The 21,751-nt window shown below is 39.3% G+C and overlaps 1 protein-coding gene across 1 annotated transcript in view; it reads left to right on the plus strand.

Annotated features, from left to right (window-relative positions):
• Positions 1-274: 274 nt before the first annotated feature.
• The window catches only part of tmc3 (transmembrane channel like 3), a gene marked incomplete at its 5' end in the record, with an annotated part of 38,253 nt that continues 16,776 nt past the window's right edge, over positions 275-21,751 (plus strand). The window contains 10 exons of the mRNA XM_084370735.1: positions 275-396; positions 3,497-3,643; positions 8,263-8,338; positions 10,436-10,517; positions 10,929-11,035; positions 13,940-14,038; positions 15,773-15,915; positions 17,418-17,565; positions 17,809-17,852; positions 18,599-18,746. Coding sequence (XP_084226861.1) covers positions 275-396; positions 3,497-3,643; positions 8,263-8,338; positions 10,436-10,517; positions 10,929-11,035; positions 13,940-14,038; positions 15,773-15,915; positions 17,418-17,565; positions 17,809-17,852; positions 18,599-18,746 — 1,116 coding nt within the window. The remainder of the gene's footprint in view (positions 397-3,496; positions 3,644-8,262; positions 8,339-10,435; positions 10,518-10,928; positions 11,036-13,939; positions 14,039-15,772; positions 15,916-17,417; positions 17,566-17,808; positions 17,853-18,598; positions 18,747-21,751) is intronic.

Below are 21,751 nucleotides of genomic sequence, written 5' to 3' on the forward strand. Positions count from 1 at the left end.
GTAGTGATTACATGATTTTCAAAATAAGAACAGTAGTTGCGGTCTGCGTGGTGCTGTCCCTTTAAGCAGTCAGTATGGCTGTGATTGGACTGATGAGTGTGTGTGTTTCAGTCTGTGCTGCTGTGTGTCATGCTCCAGTGGGACTCCAGCTCAGCAGGTAGCTCCAGTACAGACCCTCCAGTCCAGTCAGGTAGCATGCAGGGTCTGCTCACACACTGACCTGCACACACTTTGAAGAACCCTGTCAAGCACACACGCTTTGAGCAGAGCCAGCATGAGCACAGTATCTGAGCCTTTGGTTGGCAGCAGCAGGTCTCTGTCTGCAGCCAAGAGACACAAAAGTATCAGAAAGAACTCCAGAAGGATTTATTCAGCCTACCAGGACCACCAGCAGGGGTGAGTGTGCTCACTCTTTCTTTTTATCAATGTTTCTTCTGTCAGGATATCTGAGCAGATACTCTGCTTTTCTCTCAGTCTGTTTCTCTCACACTTTGTGGCTGTCATCTTTCTGAGCCTCAAATGACATCCTGTAGATTATACAATTAGTCATTTACTCAATCTAATCATCTGGGAAAACTACAAAGAGTTTCCTGTGTGCTCTATTACTCTTGACTTCCATTTTGACCTGTTGGTCATCTTTGTGAATTTAGTCTGAGCTCATTAACTGGTTATCAAAGAGTTTGGCTCTGTAAATCAAAACATTGATCAGTTTTGAATAAATGATGCTATAAAAAAGAAAGGCAGTGTATCTGCATGAATACAGTTCAAACGGAGCGAACCCAGTTTGTTATGCCATCAATCATTTGGTTGAATTTAGATAATAACTAGTACTAACTAATTATCCAGTAATTGTTTGGATGTGGGAACGCTAGCAAAAAACAAAGTGTCATGGTGATTGGTTGAGTTATGGCATGCAACAGAAGTACTGCATGTATCTCATATATTTAAAGATGAAACACTCTTCACAGGAACGGAATATTCAAACTAACATCTCATCTTTAGCCAGCCTATTTCTCCTAGATATAACTGAAGTCAGTTTAACATCAGTATGAGATTTAGACCATTTACTCTTACTACTCCTTAAATTCTGTTACTGAGAATTAGCCTCCAATTTAATATCTTAAAATATCTCTTGTTTTTTTCTCACTGCACTGTTCTTTCTGCAATAATCAGCTCTTTAAATAACAGTAGCATCCAAATGAAAACTTGATTGACTTATAAATGAACTAACACAATATCAAAAATGCGTCTCAGTGATCTAATTCAAGTCTTAACTCTGTGTGTAGGAGAAATAGGTTAAAATTCAGACACCTTTAAATAGGAAGATATTTATTTTGGATGGGACGAAGAAAAGACTATTGCAGCAACATTTCCCTCTGGGATCGATTGTTCTTTCTTTCTCTCATTTTTTAAAAATCATTTACACGTATCAGATTGACTCTCCTCAAAGGTTAGCAGTCTTCTTCACAACTCAGTTTTATTCTAAACAGTGGAATAGATACATGACTGTTTCTAAAATGTACACAGGCTTCAGGTCAGAAAGTTATTACAATGTAATAATTTACTCATTATAAATGTAATTATTATTATAATTATTGCAAGTGAAGAAGAGCACTGCACATTTCTTTCTGAAAGGAACTATATGACTTAACTCACTTATTTTAAGATGCTACACAAGCTATGTTATACCTGACAGAATGGTGAAGGGTGGTGAAGTGTCATTTTTGTATGACAGTGTTTTTTTTCACACATGATTTGGTCCAATGACCTTCAAGTTGTGTTGTTAATCTTTCATCCCTGTGCATGCATGCTTTTATGTCTCCAAATCCTCAGCTTTTTGCTCACTAGGCACTACTGGACGAGACATTCAGAATTCACATGACAAAATATTGATCAGCACTATTGGCTGTTAGGAAATGCATTCTCCACATTTCCTGTGTTTGCATCGTTTCTGGATTTATGACTTATGAATAAAAATCAGCCACTTGAGGAGGATGTTCTAATTAATACATTAAAAATAATAATAAAGATGAGGAGTCAGAATGCCAAGTTGAACTGATGAAAAGAGAAAGGCTCTAGATTTGGACTGTTTTCTGTTGTGTTCCCGCATCTCTTTAAAACTGTAATGCTAATATTGTTTACCATTTTACATACCAATATGCTCCTAATGTATCTCAGATTTCTTTTTGTTCTCTCGCATAAAACACACGGGTGTATTTAATTATTTAATTGTTGATGTTTGAGATAGGACTGTGTACATACTATTTCAAGGGAGTGGGTAACATTTGATTCTGCTCTGTTTTATAAGATTAATTGTAAAAAAATGTTTTTCAAAAATTACATCGTACAGCTTTTGGGTGCACATACATAAAGGTGCCATTTCCCCAGCCCTGTTTCCCAGAAATGATGTTTATATACAACTAGTTTGCAACAACGGATGCATTTAGACTGAATTACAATTTCTATTAACATAATGAAGAAATGTTAATTAATGTAAATACCAAGTTACAAAAATGTTGATACTGACTGTATCAGTGAAATGGTCACGGATGATGTATTTAATTTATTTTCTGCCAAATTCAGCAGTCTTGCAATACTCCATCTACTCTCAGTGACCACAGCATTATTCAACTTTATATGGTTATGCATCGGCACTGGCAGCGCTTGGTTAAGGTTAGGAAAAGATCATGGTCTGTTTTAATACAGATAAAGTCATCAGTGACTTACGATATGGCTTATGGTATAAAAGTGAACCCTGGACTTTAGTGTGACAGTCCTCCATTTTGTACACCTGCAATCCAACAGTGGAGTAGTATATTTCATCCACTTAAAGAATAAAAAAAAAAAAAATAATTAAATTGAAAAAATGTACATGTTACATGTTGACAACTAATTTAATGAACTATTAATTGGTAAAAAACAGGAAAATGTTGACTGTGATGAACTGGCAACTTACCCAGGGTGTACCCCACCGTCACCCAGTGTCAGGATCGGCTCCAGCCCTCCCCTCCCCCCTAAACATTATCATAAACCAAATCAGCCATGAATAAAAAAAACTTACTGGTAACCAACCATAACAGGATCTCCCAGTTGGTGTGGACTGGATTGTAACCATTAACAGACAGAAGTTTGTCTTGAGGAAACTGTCCCCTCTGAGTAACCATCACAGCTGGAAATGTGACTCAGGTCTCATGTTAGTGATTTGATTATGACTGACAGTCAGATATCTGATCTCTACAACATCATCTGATCTAATTCAGATGTATTTTTACTTTTTGTAATGGATGGATAAAACTATTAGTAACAATATCCTAATAATGTAACATTTAGTTTAATTTAGTTTGCTTTTTTATTAAATAAAACGTAAGGGTCAGTCTCCCCCGCCTCCCCTTCCAATACATTTTCATACTGTCCCTGAGATGACAAGTTTTTTTTATCTTTACGATGTAACAGCCCGAGCCATTTTTTCATTGTGCCCTTGTGTCTTATCCTACAGCTCCTCCGATGATGAAGATAAAGAGGATGAGCGGGTGGACAGCAATGACCCAGAAGAGATGTTCCAGAACATTCAGTACCAGAAAGAGATCATTGCCAACATTCGGACCAGACCATGGCCAATGAGACGCAAGCTTAAAGTCCTAAAGTACCCCACTGTTTGTTTGTTCCCTCTGTATCTGTGGAGTGCTGGTTTACTCTGCCCCTCCTCTTCTGCTCTTAACCACACACACACACACACACACACACACACACACACACACACACACACACACACACACACACACACACTGTACAGTTGAGAAAGACTACTTTTCCTAATGAAAGTGCTCTGCAAATAAATATATCACTGACTTAACAGTGAGTGTGTCAAAACCCCAGCAGCTCCCCCACCAAACCCTCCAGAGGTGTATGTACACAACGACACCCACATTAGTCTCCTATGTGGTTGAGAAGGCATTTGGTTAAAAAAAAATTGAAAAAACAAAAATGTCCTGTCACGCCTTTAAAGGTCCACTGTGAAGGATTTAGGGGGTCTATAGACAAATACAATATTCATAATTATGTTTTCATCCGTCTGTAATCATCCGAAACTAAGAATCGTTGTGTCCCGTTACCTTAGAATGAGCCTTTACAGTATATCTACAGAGTGAGGTCCTCTTCCACAGAGTACGCCATTTTGCACTGCCTTGTTTTTCTACAGGAGCCCAAAACAGACAAACCAAACATATGTGTTGTTGTTTTTCACGTTTGTAGCTGTCACTGTAGGGGAGGGTGAGAAGAGGGTTTTTTTGTTAGTTGGAGTCTGCAGGCACTCGCTAGATGCCACTAACTCCTACACACTGGACCTTTAAAGTCACTGTTGACTTTTTTCAATATTTAGCCAAGACCACCAACTTTTCCCAACCTTACACAAGAGCTTTGGTTGTCTAAACATACTTATTTTCAATCATAGGTTCACAAAACAACATGACCAGCAACAGGTGAGCCAGACCTGTGTCGCTCACAGTTTGGTTAGATGTAGGAAAAACATCGGGATGTGGGTTAAAATAACATTACATGCATAACTTGGTAACAGTACTTGGTGTGACTTTACTGCATTTTATTATTATTATTATTATAATTATTAGTAACTCTTGTCCCTAGTTGGGCTTTTACATTTACAGCACAATTAACAGATACAGCTTTCAATGATGTTGTACATTAGTTATACAAGAAGGTGATTTTGAGGTTGGTTATAGAGCCTTAGCAGCTGCATCCCAATGCTGTTTGCAACTTTGATTGTTGTTGTTGATTGATAGTGTTAATATTGACTGATTCATCATTTCTTCCCTCTATGTCATGGCCTGACCATAGATTAGGCAGAAGACACATAAACATATTAGTGTATGTTTTTTTAAGACATTTGCTTGTGGAGTGTAAATGGTGCGCTGCAGGATTTAAACTGAGTTTAATTTTTTTTTAGATATACTTTAATTTCCAATGACACGTAATCATTTGCTATGGTTTACCTCGTTACCATTTACCACAAACAGCTCTGTGGCTAAACACAAACTTATCGCTGCCAACATTCTTCTATGACCTTCTGGAGGTCCACATTTTTAAAGCAGCTTATCCCTGTGTTGTGATCAGACACAAAACTGTGTAGGCTGTGTTGTAACATTCAGCTAAATGTCATTAGACTAGTAGATAGGGAACAGGCTGACACAGGGAGAACCCGAGTAGATAGAGAGCTTCTAAGATGTGCTGAGTATGTGCCATGGATAACAGGTTTTATATGGGCAGTTTGTTATTACCGCAGAGGTTTTATTACCATCATCAGGGATGGGATGCAAGTCTGCGTTTTTACACCCTCTTTAATCTCAGGCTGAATGTCTGCGATTACTCCCGCTGCAATAACAGCTCGTATTTCACATCACAAATCAGGGATTTTCTGACAAATTCTAGTTTGAGTTATTGTAATTTTGACTCTTACCACAGCTCTCAGCCTAACTAATGGTGTGATATCACAGAATGAATCCATGTATATTTCATAACTGTAAAATCTACAGTTATCCACTGGAGAGTGTAAAATGCACGTTAAGTCTCTGCACTGACATGGCTCATAGCTTTCTGAATTGTCCCCGGTGCTGTGACAGGATGAGCTGGTTTCACTCCCTTATAGACTGTAAAGCTACAGAATCCCTTCAGACAGTTTATTTTATTGTGATCAGTCTGCTGTGACTGCTTTGCATTATAATTTTAAAATGTTATGGCCTTATTATTCAGCATAATGTATGAAAGTATTAAAGAGTACATTTTAGAACACACAAATTTGTCACCTTTAAACCACAGAACAAACTAAATATTTCTACTGGAATAATACAGTCTACAAGAGGTGGACAGTATAACAGTCACAGTAAAACCATATAATACCACCCATTACATAAAATAGTTCAAGGTTCCAAATAATATTAAATAACAATAATTACATGTGTTGCTAAAGCAGGTAATAAAGAAAATAAATACAAATTGGAAACACATTTCCTTTCTTTCTGAGATTGACACGAAAAGATGAATATTTGTGTGACAAAATAACCTAAACTCAAACATCCACACTAGAATTTCATTCCTACCACATCTCACCATCTCTCTGATTGTCTGGATCTGTCTGGGTGTCATCATTTTGACCCAACTGTGGAGTTTTGGTGACAAGTTAACAAAAGAAATGAGGCGAAAGCTCCAAAAAGCTTCTGCTGGATTTGTGTTTGGGTTATTTTAGCCCACAGACTGTTGACATGGTAAAGAACAGTGTCATGCTCAAATAGCAGTCGTAGCTGGAGTCAGGATGTGTATTGCTTGTCATAAAAGGTTGTTTCGTTTGGCTAGCTGTCTTTATATGTCATGATTCATCTTCTCATCTCCTCATCTCACTTGCTAATACATTTTTTATTTTACAAAATACTGAACTCAAACCTTCTTAAAAGCAGAATTTTTGCAGAATTGAGATTTATCCTTTAAAGGATAAGCTAGCTTGGTTACTTAAAGGATAACTACCGTTTTTTACAACCTGGACCTTATTTCTAGCAAAATATATGGTCATTTACTCACCCAGATAACTTTGGTGTCTTTTGGAGTCGTTCGGACGAAATTAGATCCAGTGTAGCGCCGGTATATCCATATAATGTGAGTGACGGGGCACCGAAGCGCAGCCTCTATGAGCATTATCTGCCACGAAACTAGTTCATTTCACCAATATTTTGTTACGATACGCTAGTGCTATTCCCCTCTGAGTCCGGGCTCCTCTGTTATCAACATCCGGGGTCAAACTAGCAGTAGCAGCTACAGGTAAACAAGCCGGCTGTCGCGGGTGCGCGCGGAGCTCAGAGACGACATCTTCCAGGTCAGAGGTAGTAGGTCAACCTACAGACCCTGGATGTTGACAACAGACGAGCCCGGACTCAGAGGGGAATAGCACTAGCGTATCGTAACAAAATATTAGTGAAATGAACTAGTTTCGTGGCAGATAATGCTCATAAAGGCTGCGCTTCGGTGCCCCGTCACTCGCATTATATGGATATACGCGGCGCTCCACTGGATCTAATTTCGTCCGAACGACGCCAAATGACACCAAAGTTATCTGGGTGAGTAAATGATCATATATTTTGCTAGAAATAAGGTCCAGGTTGTAAAAAACGGTAGTTATCCTTTAATCTAAATACTGTAAGATTTGTGTGTTGTGCTGGTTCTGTATGAAGTGTTGGAAGAACTATTCAGATCATTTGAGTAAACATGGCAGGACAACAATGGAAAGTATTCCAGTACAAGTCAAAGTTTTAAATGTTTCTTAAGGGGAGACACTGCACAATTTTTTCATGTACTCGTCAATTTTGAGATTGTGGGCAATTTTGCTTCAATAACAAGTCTTCTTTCAGAGTAGTGGAAAGAAAATGTCCAAAATATACATTTAAGTGTTTATTTTAATTCAGATGTTTATGCAAATGTATTTAATTAAATGGTTTCATTTGCATATTCAAACCTAAAATTTCCGAAAACAAAAACAAATTGTCTCAATGTACGCAATCAACTGGGGAAGTTCCATGGTGATATCTATTAGTGTTTCGCTTTTATTTGTTATCATTTTTTTTACGATAATCATTTTTTGCCTAAAAATGTATGGAATAATATAATAATTCATATCTTAAAGGCTTTTTTTGTCTGACTCTGACTCTGAGCCAGAATCTCAACTTCCTAAAAAATATTCTATAAATTGATTTTTATTTCTTTTTTTTAAGCTGGTAACAGTATTTTCTGATTTAAAGAGTGATGAAAGGACATATCCAAAATTACCTCTGTAAAAACCTTTGACTCTAATTTACAAACAAAATGAAACTAGAATTTATCCAATGTTCAAATTCATGTTCTGGAGATGTATCTCTAAGTTTCTAATCTCATAAGTCTTTGTTTTCTTGAGTGGTTGATTAATTGTAATGTACTCTGTACAGGAAAAAATGGCGGCAACACCATTCACTTTCATATTGGGGTTATCCAGACCTCAAGTTCATCCATCATCTTTACCAGTATACCTCAAACTGTGCAATCACACTCTGACCCCCAATCATCATTCATTCTTTAAAAATGTGTTAAAGAATCACAGTCCTCAGATAAAAGGGCCAAAAGTACTCATCATCAAAAATGTAGTGGAGTAGTAATAGAAGTGTAAATGTGAAGATAGTATCTGAGTAAATGTACTTAGTGAGCTTCCATCTGTGTGTGTTTGTTTCCCAGGCAGGCCAGAGAGATTGTTCTGAAGTATGAGGGCCGACTGACCAGAACCCGAGGATACCAGACTGCAGGAGCTGATGTATGTTCCCCCCAACCATCCGCTGTCGTTCACAGTGGTTCTCTTTGACATGCAGTAACACTGATCCCAGCTTTAAATGCATCTTTGTAGAGAACAGAAAATGGTTTGATTTGACACGTTCACTTGTGTAATATGTTGCATGTTGTATGTTAACCTTCAAGGATGCTTTGCAACTTTAACCACCACTGATTGATGAAAATAGGAATACTAGCAAATCAGAGGGTGAATAGTAAATAGTTCCTTCAGTTCCAGCTGGTTAAAATATTTATTGTATTCTTTAGGCTCGTTTTTGGGGATCCATTAAAGGGTAACCACCTACTAACATATAATAGTGTGGTTACAGGTCTTGGAGAGTACTATTATAAAAAGGGGAAAAGCCTTTTGTTGCTCCAGAAGAAGCTGCATGTGATCTGATAAATGTCTTCAAGTGATGTCACTCGGAGGCTAAGTTGAGTTGTGGGTAATGTAGATATCACCTTTTTTTATTCCATGCATACTTCTTTCTTTTCAAAACCTGCTGCCTACATTACCCACAATGCACATAGCCACTCAGTGACATCACTGGGGGCAATTTATCAGATTACACGCAGCTTCCTCTGGAGCCACAGAGGCTTTTTCACACATGCAGTAGTGCTCCCCAATACCTGTAAACACACTTAATGTGTAAAGTTGGTTAAGTTGAGTTACCCTTCAAGTATGGTGGAAATGCCCCTTCAAGGGTGGGCCGAGACACAAGATAAAATGAACCCAGCCTCCCAAAACGCCACAGAAATGTGAAATTAAAAACAACTAAAAATCTCTCTGCTCAGGCTGTCTCGACATCCTTTTTCCTCCAGATTCGGTGAAATATGTGCTCTGTACTGTACAGCCACAGCTCCATTTATTCTAATTGTGTGCTGCGTGGAGCTGCTCTGTGTTATTTCACTGCACTGCAGCAACTTGATGATCAGAGCCAGAATAATAAAACATGTTGGATTTCCTTTTCCTTCCAACACAGCGTTTCTCCTCCTGTAGGCTGAACACACACATCCTGTAGATTACTACATCTACTTGATCTGTCTGTCTGTATTTCATACACACATAAACAGAGAGGAAGACAGGCAGAGAGAATGAGAGCTACGCAGCCACGGCACAGCAGCATGAGTGAATTTATAGCCCTGTTGTTATAGCTCAGTTTAATTAAAATGTTCAGGCTGCTCAGGCCCCATTAGAATAAATTGACTTTTAGTGAGCAGCCTGATGATGAGTTATTAATTCTACAGTTTAGCTCCTGGTTAATTGAAAATCAGAATCATTGGTCCAGCTGACCTTATCTTGATTAATAATCATCATCTCAGGTCTGATTCTATTTTTCATCACATCATCAGTTACATTGTTTCAGCTGCAACAAAATTACATTGAGAGTAATGCAAACTCTACAAGACTTACAATTTGTAAAGAATGTAATAACATGAAGATGACATTTTAGGCCAAAGACTGGCGTCTCTACAAAAAACAGCATGGCTGTTTGCTCTAACATTCAACACACCTGATGATTTACATTTACTATGTCAGACCTCTGCATGATGATGACAGTTATGTCTCAACAGCAAAGGCAGAAGTGGTGTCTATTGTTATAACTTTGCAAAAGCAACAGTCAATGTTTATTTTAACCATAACCAGAAGCCTTAACAGCACAGTTTTAGTACAGTCAGTGGCCCTATTAGATAGAGTCACAAGATAAATATGATACGTTTAATTCTACGTTTTTATTGTGGTTTAGGTTTCTAGAATTCAATCTAAATAATCACCAAATCTTTCCTGTATTATTGAAAAACTCTTTAAAAATAAAATGTATTATCATTACAAACTGTTTCCTATGATCCAGTCTGATCAAATATGAAAATCAATATCTATATTGTTTTGTGCACCTTGAGATGCAAGACTGGAGTTACTAACAAAGCCGTTTTAATATGACAGATTTTGTATAGTTATAAAAGCAGTTCTTCAGAAGTAGTCAGATATATCCACAGTCAGCACATTGTGATTCCTGCCCGTTGTGGCAGTGTGTGTCTGTCAGAGTGACTCAGAAGTTTCTCGGTGTTTCTCTTCTTGCAGCTGCTGAAGAAACTTTCCCGTGTGCTTTACAACATCGTGGTTCTGTTCATCCCCTGGGAAGTGAGGATCAAGAAAATCGAAAGTGAGTTGACAGTTTTCTCAACAGAATTAATTCAAGTAATTCTATTACTGGATAAAGCCCAATATGCTATCATTCATTTTGTTTTATGTCTGTCCTGTCATATCTGAGGATGTAGTGGAGGGCAACCCGCCCCACTCTACTCTCAGTTAACTGACCATTGTAGTACTTGACATACCTTAACCTCAATGCATTTTCTTCTGGACACTTGTCCACTGATATGGTCAAACTATAGGATGTTGACCAAAGTCATGAGGTTGGACCTTTTCAGGTCACAGAAAGATACATTAAACTGTCATGAAAATGTAATTGATATAACTTAATATTGGTTATGTACAGCTATATAACTGTGTGTGTGAGGTGCATGCTACATGTCAGTCAGTCTCAGTCAGATGTGTCCTCTGTCTCGATAAGGTCACTTTGGGTCGGGCGTGGCGTCCTACTTTATCTTCCTCCGCTGGTTGTTTGGGATCAACATTGTCCTAACCATCATGACTGGAGCCTTCATCGTCCTACCAGAGGTCAGCAAGTCTCTGACACTGTTTAATATACAATTCTGCATATCACATGTGAATCGTGTGAATAGTTGCCTTAACAGTGATTTATCATTGTGTGTTTGGTGATTAATTAAAGAGCAGTTTAGCTTGTTCTGTATACCATGTTCATCAGTACAACAACAATAATTTGACATTATTGAGATGGTAAAACTCAATTATTATTATTATCATTATCAGATATAATCAGAAAATGTTCTATAGCATTGCTTGGCTGGGTGTGTTTCCAGCCAGAGTTAAATGTGTCACAAAAAGTTCAAAAAGTATGATATTGTGAAAAAATATGTGTGAGGAACTGTTAATCACGATTAGCAGGACCAAATTACTTCTTGATGTGACAGAACTACATTAATACTGCACAGAATCTGTTACAGTTAGGAGGTGGTTGTTAAGTTGGACCCAAAAGCGGACACCAAGACAGAGAAAAGGTATCAGGATAAGGAACAATGAGTGAGCTTTAATTAACAAAAACTGAAAATCCAAAAACTAAATAATCAAAACCAAGAATTGCAAACTGGCAAGACACAAAGTAGAAACACAAAAAGGTAAAGCAAAGTACAAATAAGCAAAAACACAAGGAGCAACAGACCAAACACATACCATGGGACAAAACACAGGGAGACACTGGAGGACTCAGGAACAGGCCCAGGGAAAACACGGGTGATTGACACAGGAGGACAACACAGGAGGACATGAGGGAGCACACAGACTATACACACACACAAGGGCTAATTACAAACAAGACACAGGTGGACACAGAGAAAGGGCAGGGAATCAAACAATGGGAGGAAATGAAAAGCAAAACACAACAAGAGGGTAAAACTTCAAAATAAAACAGGAAACCACAGAATCATGACAGAATCATCATTTGGTTGCAACAAAGTCAAAGTTAGTGGAGATGTTTTAAAAAGAATCCATGACATGAACTGGGAGGTTTTAGGTGAGTTGGAATGGAATGACCCATGTATGAGACGCTTTCATTTAATTATGTGGATTCAATCTCCAGATGCTTTGTTAACTTCTTCTCCCGTGTCAATGTTCTGTTCATACAGCATGTTCACTGATCACAGAGCTTGTAGCTGGTGATTCTGAGGCAGCTTCAGCTCAACCAGTAGTAGCACAAACTGTAGACGAGAACAAAAGAAGAAAATGCTGCTGGATTTATGTTTGTCAGTGACCTGCAGACATAAGCAATTTCCCCAGACATGACTTATCCTATCATTCCCAACGCCTGACCTTATTCCTCCATTTATGTCTTCTACACCTCTCTCCCCCTCCATCGTGTGTCGGGACAAACCTCCCACTGTCTCCCCTCACACACCATCTACTGTTTGTCTCCCTCTGCTTAATGAGTTTCATCATCCAACATCAAACATCATGGATGTTCTGTCAGATTAGATGTCTGTGACTGTACATGGTGTGACCAAGTCTGGAACGAAGGATCAGCTCAGTTATTCCTCACTTTTAATTTCAGAGTCTGCCTACTTTTTTAGGGTAACATGGGGTAAGTCAGAGGCAAGAGTTCTACGTCACTATTTCATTGAATAACTGTGAGTCTATATCAGACAAAAACTGTAAAACATGGTTTTATTTATATTAATTTAAGCAAAGGTCCAAAAGGACATATGTTTCAGATCAAGTGTCAGCGCCCTCTAGTGGCTTTAGTAATTATTACTCTTGTCTGACAAGTGCAAAGGAGAGATGTGATGCTGTTATGGAGTGACACAGTCCGCAGCTCTCCCTCTGAGCTCTCAGGGTGGAAAACATCAGTCTTTAACACAGCAGACAGCTGTTTGTTACCTGTTTCCTACTGATGGTCAGTGTTGGTTTCTTTGAGCCATAACCATGGTTCTTCCCTAACCATAACCAAGTGTTTACTATTGTAACCAAACTTTCCCTAAACCTCTAAACCTAATGAATTAACACTGTGAATTTTCTGTGTTTTAAACTATACAAAAAAATGTAAAAACAACAGTTGATGATATTAGAAGGAGTTACTGTGTGTGCTGGGACTGTTTTTGACCCGTAGCAGTTTATCCTTCTGCCCAACACGTACAAGTTCAAGTTGTTTATTATTATATGTACAGCAAATACACTGAATTGTTAGATCTGTGTTGTGATGGAAATCTAAAAACATAAAATATGAAGTAAAGTACAGTACTCATGTAGCAATAGTAAAGTGTATTTATCGTAATGTAAGCAGGTTGTGCAGTATGTAACTGTTCTGTGCAGCATATAGAATACAGTTAGGTAATTCGACACAATTGCAAGAATAAAGTAGTGTACATTTCTGCAAATCAACAATATGTTGAAAGTTAATATTTCTTTAGGCTCAATTTTCAATTCCATGCTGTGACAGTGCTGTCATTATGGTCTGGTTAGGGTTAGGAGATGATCGTGTTTTGGCTGAAAATGCCTGGTTTTGTCATCACGGCTGGAACCAAACCGTCCTGCCCAGTTTATCTCCACCACCATCCCCTCCAACTCCTGACATAAAAGTCAGCTCATAAACATGTAATGTGTACATCATATGTAATACATAAATGTCAATATGGTACACATGACACAAATGTGACCATATCAGTGGTTTTCCAGATATGTTAACTGCCAACATTTTGTTCTGGTAACTTGGCTGGGTGTTTGGAGGTGTTGGTACTGTAGCTCTTGCCTGCTATAAATTCTTTAGATGCTTCAAGAAAGTCTTGTTTTCCCGAGACTTATTCAATATCACAACTTTTATCACCAGATTTGAAGTTTAAATTAAAGTAACTGCTATGGCCCCCCTCTCTCTCCCTGTATATACAGTGGATGAAGGGTTTTAATGTATAACCATCATACTGTATTGACTTGGTGTGTGTTTGTGTGTACTAGCTGCTGGCGGGAGCTCCGTTTGGAACAACGAGGAGTAAAACTATCCCCAAGGAGCATCTGGCTTCAGCCCAGGACCTGGACACCATCTGGTCTCTTGGGGCAAGCCTCTCTTTCTTTTTACTGCTCTGTCAATAGCACATTACTAACAGACACAATGGGCCATTATTCAGACATTACTTTACTGCCTCCCTGACCTCTAATCCAAGGCACTCTCACTCCATGATTGTCTCTTATGCATTAAGAAAATTAACCTGTGATCAAACACTGTGAATGAGCCAATTTTGATTCATTGAGGACATTCAAACACTTTTTCTTCATTTCTTCATTTTAACAGCTGTCTACCAGTCACTGCTGCTCTTCAGTGACACCACTCCCTCTCACACACCAGGTGCCAAATATGACACAAGAATAGTTCCTGTCCTGTCAAATCTGAGTGAAACCATAATGAACATTAAAGTAACGTTATGTAATCATTTGTAATTTGTACAATTTGGCGCCCCCAACCTTTTCATATTTACTGCAGTGAATACAAATCTCAGGTTTCTGTAATAATTTGTCAGATGTAATGTATCGCTACATCGTGACATGCTAACTACAAACAAAACTCAGCACGTCATGATAATGTGATGTCTTGAAAACGTTTGTCTTGAAGTAAACATGCCGATCAGGCATTCTTGCCATGCGGCAGTCAAAATTTGCACAGACGCTGCACACAACTCAGGAGAGTCACAGCCCGCTAAGCTAATGTCATCTGAACCAGAGACTATAACACCTGTCTGTAACATGCTACCAGCTACACCTCTGATGAAATGGGCTGACTTGGTTCATGATCAAAAACTAATGAGTGGATAACTTGACTAACTCAGCCAAACATCAAGCAAGTGCAACAACACAAGACATATAACTTAGCATGTGGCTAATATCACTGACTATTCAACAGCAACAAGTCCAGCTCCACGTCTGTCTGCAGCCTTTCATGTAGCGAGGCTGTCACCGACGACTCAAAGCCAGTCTGACACTTGTCACTGTGTCTTTTCCTCCATCAGCGCCCTCTTCAGTCTCTTCACCTCTGTCATGATGTCTGTAGAGGCTGCTGAGCCCGGTTCTGGTGCCCATTCTGGTCCCACACCCAAAAACCTTGTGTGCTCTGAGCAGAGTCAGCTAGCAGAGCTAACCAGAGAGGAAACTCTGTGAATCACAGTTGAGGCCCAGCAGCCGCAGGTCATCAGAGGGAACCTGTAACCATTTTCTCCATAAGATATAATCTGGTTTCACTGAAATCAGTGATAGTTGGTGCTGTGTGTGATGTACTGCTGTAAAGTTCTACACACTGTGATCCTGCCCTCTCACTGAAGATACACACTTTAGAAACAAGTGACAGGGAGGCAGAGTGACTGAGACAGAGACATTCACCCTAATACAAGTCACTGTAACATTAAGATGATCTGCTGTTATTTTAAGGTAAAATAGTTGCATGATGTTTTCATGGCAATCTGCCCGTTAAATATGAATATTCAACATGACAGTGGTGTTGGAGGAAAGGTCAGGGAGTCACCACAAACATTAGAATTCATCCTGTGTGTACCATCTGTATCAACTGCATATTAATGGCACTTGGGTCAGTGGTGGACCGAGTACAAGATCCATCAAAGAGATTTAGCATTCACAATGATTCTCTCTGTGCTTTGCTGTTAAAGTGTTACGTGTTAGACTGCATAGCTTTTGTACTGTAATTGTCGTTGATGTTTTTTGTCATGTACAGTCATCATGTACTGCACCTCCTTGAGTTTGTTGTGAACATGTATTGTGTGTGTGTGTGCTTGATCTCCACAGGGCTACCTGCAGTACTCTGTGTTATTCTATGGTTATTATGGCAGGGTGAGGAAAATTGGCAGTGCAGGGTACCGGCTGCCCCTCGCCTACTTCCTGGTTGGGATGGCTGTCTTTGCCTACAGTTTCATCATTTTGTTAAGAAAGTAATGATTACACCACTGCAACTGACACTGTTGTGATAACGATTTGATGATGTATTAATGTAATGTTACGACGAAGATAACTTGACCAGGTCGGCCGATCAGTATTGTGTCATGTCACCAAGACACTTGTTGCTCACTGTAAGGGTGACAGTAGCTGAATGGTTAGTCAGCGATTATTACATTACTATAATGATCTGGTCACACCAGCTGATCTGCTCACAGGGGTTAAGTACATCTACACATTTTTTGTTTTTGCTTAGAGCCGAATTTTATGGGACTTTGACATGCGAATTTGCGCTGGTGATCAACAACAAGTCATCTGGACAGTGATGACTTTAGAGGCTATTATGTGTGTTATCAACACTTGTGACAAAGATATGTAACAGAGGCAGAATATTATACAGTTCAACAATAAACTGTGTTGTCCTAAAAGACATCAATGCACTTCACTGGGAATTCAATCGTTACAAATAGCCCCAAGCATATTTTTTTGCACTATATTAGACAATTATATGCTGACACTGATATATCCGTGATAGGCCACTATCGGCTGATTAAATGAGCCAGCTGCTGTATGGTTTCTAGCAGCCAGTTATGAGGCAGGGGTTGATGGTACAAATATTTGTCTCGCAGCACCACATGCTGATATGACCACACCATGTCCACTAAAGCCCCTGTAGTGTCCCCTTGAGGCAGTATTCATTACATCACACAATACAAATGAAGTGGACAGACTCAACCATATATTTAAGAATGATAATTTCATAGTTGTAACATTCTCAGAGCCTAGAGAGTGGTTTGTTTGACCTGAGGGATACACCATAGGAAAGGTATTTTAAGTGAATGAGGTAATCCCACGAATGATTTCACAGTAATCTACCTGTTAAAATAGACATTTCTTAGGGATGCACAATATATACGTTAAAAATCAGGCCAATAAATTATCGTCCTGATAAAGGGAAATTTACATTATCAGTTACTGCCTCATAATGAAATTGTAGCCTGAAAAAAAAGTGATTATATCAAACCAAATTGCAGTGCAGCCTCTATATGTGTAGACTAGAGAGCCAAACATGTCGCCGGTGTGGATGCTTTTGTTTGTTTTTTACAAGACAACACAATTGTAATTTGCGATTCAACAAGTGTTCAGAGAGGAGGGAAAGTCTGTGAGCCTTTCTTACCATCAGCTGTGCATAAACTACAGGTTAGGAACTTCTTTATAAGATAGAGAAATGTGAAACTGTCACTACTCTTATCGTATCAGCCATGAGAAGCAGGTAATTATCCATATTGTGCATCCCTGACATAAATCATTTTTGTGTAAGCCATAAATGTAAATGTATCCTGATGTTGGTGTCAGAGGAAATCTGTCCAGAGACTGTTAATCTCACTCAGAACCAAAGTGTTGGACTGGCCGACTGACTTACATCACTATTCTATAATGTCGCTATGATAATTATGTATGGTTTGATAATATGCTCTGAATGATAATACTCCTGCAGAATGGCTAAGAACTCTCGTCTGAGTCTGGCCAGTGCCTCTGATGAGAACTTCACCTTCTGCTGGAGGGTGTTCTGTGCCTGGGATTACCTGATAGGAAACCCAGAGGCTGCAGAGAGCAAAGGAGCTGCCATCGTCAACAACATCAGGGTCAGACACACACACAAACGCACACACACACACACACACACACACACACACACACACACACACACACACACACACACACCCACGCACACAAGGACACCCCTTTCCCCCCTTGTATCTCTGTATTAATGTATGTCCAACATGTACAGATTCTATGGATTGAAAATTGTGAGACTGACTGTGTTTCACTCTTAATCACATAATAATATTTAATAATAATAATAATGATAATATTTCTGTTAATAGGAGGCCATTGTGGAAGAGCAGGAGAAGAAGAAGGATACCAGTCTGTAGGAGTCTTTGTTATTCGTCTCGTTTTCTGTGCATGTTCTTGATTAGTCTTCCTCTGTTAGGTCAGCGTTTCCCCTTTGAATAATTTTACTGCACTCTGCATTTGAAATCAGTACACACAGTGACGTGCACTCATCCAGACATGAGTTACAGAAGCTGAAAGTAAATCACAAAAAGGACATGACTGGAGTGGCAGAAGAGATTAGAATGAGATGAATAAGTGCCCCGTATCTCCCTCCATATCTCAGCTCCGCTGGTTACCCTCCACTCTGACATACTGTACAGGTGTCAGAGCAGGAGGAAGAACAGGTCTATGGTTTAAAGCTTTCCTTCTTGTACTGTATGTACAGAGTCACCTTTTGTTTCTCCAGTCAGCCAACTCACATGCCATAGATTATTATGTGAATAGAGTATGTGCATACCTACTAAAGTCATACTTTAGTAAAAGTAAAGAGGAATTTTATAAAATATTACTTTGGTGAAAATGAAAGTCACTTATATGAAGAGTACTCAAGTAAAAGTCTTATAGTATCTATCTCTATAGTAGTATTTAGTATCTGATATTAAATGTAGTAACTTTCTAGCAAAAGATTAGCTTAAGTTTCCAGCTGCTGTTACCTAATGTTTTGGATACCAATACATATATAGAACATTTTGAAGAACTATCAACTTCCTGATTTTTGAAAAGGAAATCTGTGCAGTCTAACTGATGAATGTGTTTCTGTGTGTTTGTGCTCTTCTTCAGGGCCGTTCTGATCAGTCTGCGTATTTTAGCTAACATCCTGGTGCTGCTGTCTCTGGCCGGCAGCATCTACATCATCTACTTTGTGGTGGACCGCTCGCAGAAACTGGAGCAGGAGAAGCCGGAGCTGACGCTGTGGGAGAAGAATGAGGTAGCAGAGCGGAGCAGACATCATCATCATCATCATCATTAGTTTAATCAGATTATCTAACATACAATACAGTTCTAAGGAATCAATGAAAGTGGAGACCCGACACTGATGCAGTGCGAGATGTTGAATGTCAACTTCCATCTGTCAGGGAGCGTTTCATTCACTCAGCCTGCCGAGTTTAGTGCTGGATCAAAATATCTTTGTAAGTCATGTATAGTAAAACGATCCACCTCTGTGGGTCTGATTTCATATTTTAGATATTAAACACAAGTTTATTTGTAAATGTATAATATTATATACAGTACAGACCAAAAGTTTGGACACACCTTCTCATTCAAAGAGTTTTCTTTATTTTCATGACTATGAAAATTGTAGATTCACACTGAAGGCATCAAAACTATGAATTAATACATGTGGAATTATATACTTAACAAAAAAGTGTGAAACAACTGAAAATATGTCTTATATTCTAGGTTCTTCAAAGTAGCCACCTTTTGCTTTGATTACTGCTTCGCACACTCTTGGCATTCTCTTGATGAGCTTCAAGAGGTAGTCATCTGAAATGGTCTTCCAACAGTCTTGAAGGAGTTCCCAGAGATGCTTAGCACTTGTTGGCCCTTTTGCCTTCACTCTGCGGTCCAGCTCACCCCAAACCATCTCGATTGGGTTCAGGTCCGGTGACTGTGGAGGCCAGGTCATCTGGCGCAGCACCCCATCACTCTCCTTCTTGGTCAAATAGCCCTTACACAGCCTGGAGGTGTGTTTGGGGTCATTGTCCTGTTGAAAAATAAATGATGGTCCAACTAAACGCAAACCGGATGGAATAGCATGCCGCTGCAAGATGCTGTGGTAGCCATGCTGGTTCAGTATGCCTTCAATTTTGAATAAATCCCCAACAGTGTCACCAGCAAAGCACCCCCACACCATCACACCTCCTCCTCCATGCTTCACGGTGGGAACCAGGCATGTAGAGTCCATCCGTTCACCTTTTCTGCGTCGCACAAAGACACGGTGGTTGGAACCAAAGATCTCAAATTTGGACTCATCAGACCAAAGCACAGATTTCCACTGGTCTAATGTCCATTCCTTGTGTTCTTTAGCCCAAACAAGTCTCTTCTGCTTGTTGCCTGTCCTTAGCAGTGGTTTCCTAGCAGCTATTCTACCATGAAGGCCTGATTCACGCAGTCTCCTCTTAACAGTTGTTCTAGAGATGTGTCTGCTGCTAGAACTCTGTGTGGCATTGACCTGGTCTCTAATCTGAGCTGCTGTTAACCTGCGATTTCTGAGGCTGGTGACTCGGATGAACTTATCCTCCGCAGCAGAGGTGGCTCTTGGTCTTCCTTTCCTGGGGCGGTCCTCATGTGAGCCAGTTTCTTTGTAGCGCTTGATGGTTTTTGCGACTGCACTTGGGGACACTTTCAAAGTTTTCCCAATTTTTCGGACTGACTGACCTTCATTTCTTAAAGTAATGATGGCCACTCGTTTTTCTTTACTTAGCTGCTTTTTTCTTGCCATAATACAGATTCTAACAGTCTATTCAGTAGGACTATCAGCTGTGTATCCACCTGACTTCTGCACAACACAACTGATGGTCCCAACCCCATTTATAAGGCAAGAAATCCCACTTATTAAACCTGACAGGGCACACCTGAAGTGAAAACCATTTCAGGTGACTACCTCTTGAGGCTCATCAAGAGAATGCAGAGTGTGTGCAAAGCAGTAATCAGAGCAAAAGGTGGCTACTTTGAAGAAACTAGAAAATAAGGCGTATTTTCAGTTGTTTTACACTTTTTTGTTAAGTACATATTTCCACATGTGTTAATTCATAGTTTTGATGCCTTCAGTGTGAATCTACAATGTCAATAGTCATGAAAAGAAAGGAAACTCATTGAATGAGAAGGTGTGTCCAAACTTTTGGTCTGTACTGTATATGGCAATATAAGTTAGAGTATAGCCACAAAATATCATATGAAAATATTTTTTTTCACACAAGGAAATCCAAGAACTAATTATATAAAAAAAAGCAGGGAACACAGGCAGCAAACACAGACTGACTGACTACTCAGAGAGGCTAAACACATCAACTAGATACACAGGAAGGTAATCGGGGACAGGTGAAACAAATCAGGGCAATCACAAAGAATGGCAGGACAGAAACAACGACAGGAGGTGTGAGGCAACACATGACATGAGGAGCGCCACCTACAAAATGAATAACCAACTAATCTGATGCTGTGTCCCAGTTAAAGTCTGAGGTCAGAATCTTAGAGTGGAAATTTGCAACTTACAACCTGTAAGTGTTTCAGGTGCACGACACCAAAAGTTGAAACTTGTCTGACTGTAACAAAATGAAGTCTCTGTTACAAGAAACACAGCTGAACCCTCAGCAGTGCAGCCTCCCTGCAGATATAAACAAAGTAGGGAGGGAAAATGACACAGGAGGTAACATCAGGAGTTCCATATGTCCGGAATGCAACATCAAACCCAAACCCAAGAAACAGGGAGCCAATTTTAATTACATTCTATTACATATTGTTTTATTAAAATAAGAGTTCAAGCCTGAAGGGCTCCTTGCTGCTTGCGGCTTTTGTTTCAGCCGATTGAGCTTATTGAGCAAAGACAGCTTGGACCTTCCCTTGAAAAAAAGTGATACTTTGAGACTGTAGGACGGGTCGGCCACCATCCCAAAGAGTCCGTTTTGACGAGTTGGGAATGAGACATTGCAATTAGCACCTTTACTGACAATATTGCATATTCTGTTTCTGCTGGTTTCAACACATTGAAGCTATATGATAACTACAGAGTGAAATATTCAGACTGACAAATCTCCGGAGGTCTTTGATTCTCATATTTGTTATCTTTTGAAACTCTGCTATCTCCACTCAAAAACTAAAACAGTTGAGTTTAAATGTGCTGATAAAGGAGGGACGGGGAAAATCTCCTTCAGTTTCAACCTTTTTTCTTTCAAGGAGGACCCTTCATGTCAGTGACGATCATGTCCTTGC

Source organism: Pagrus pagrus (assembly GCF_965226575.1).
Source record: "Pagrus pagrus genome assembly, chromosome: 1".
NCBI lineage: Eukaryota > Metazoa > Chordata > Actinopteri > Spariformes > Sparidae > Pagrus > Pagrus pagrus.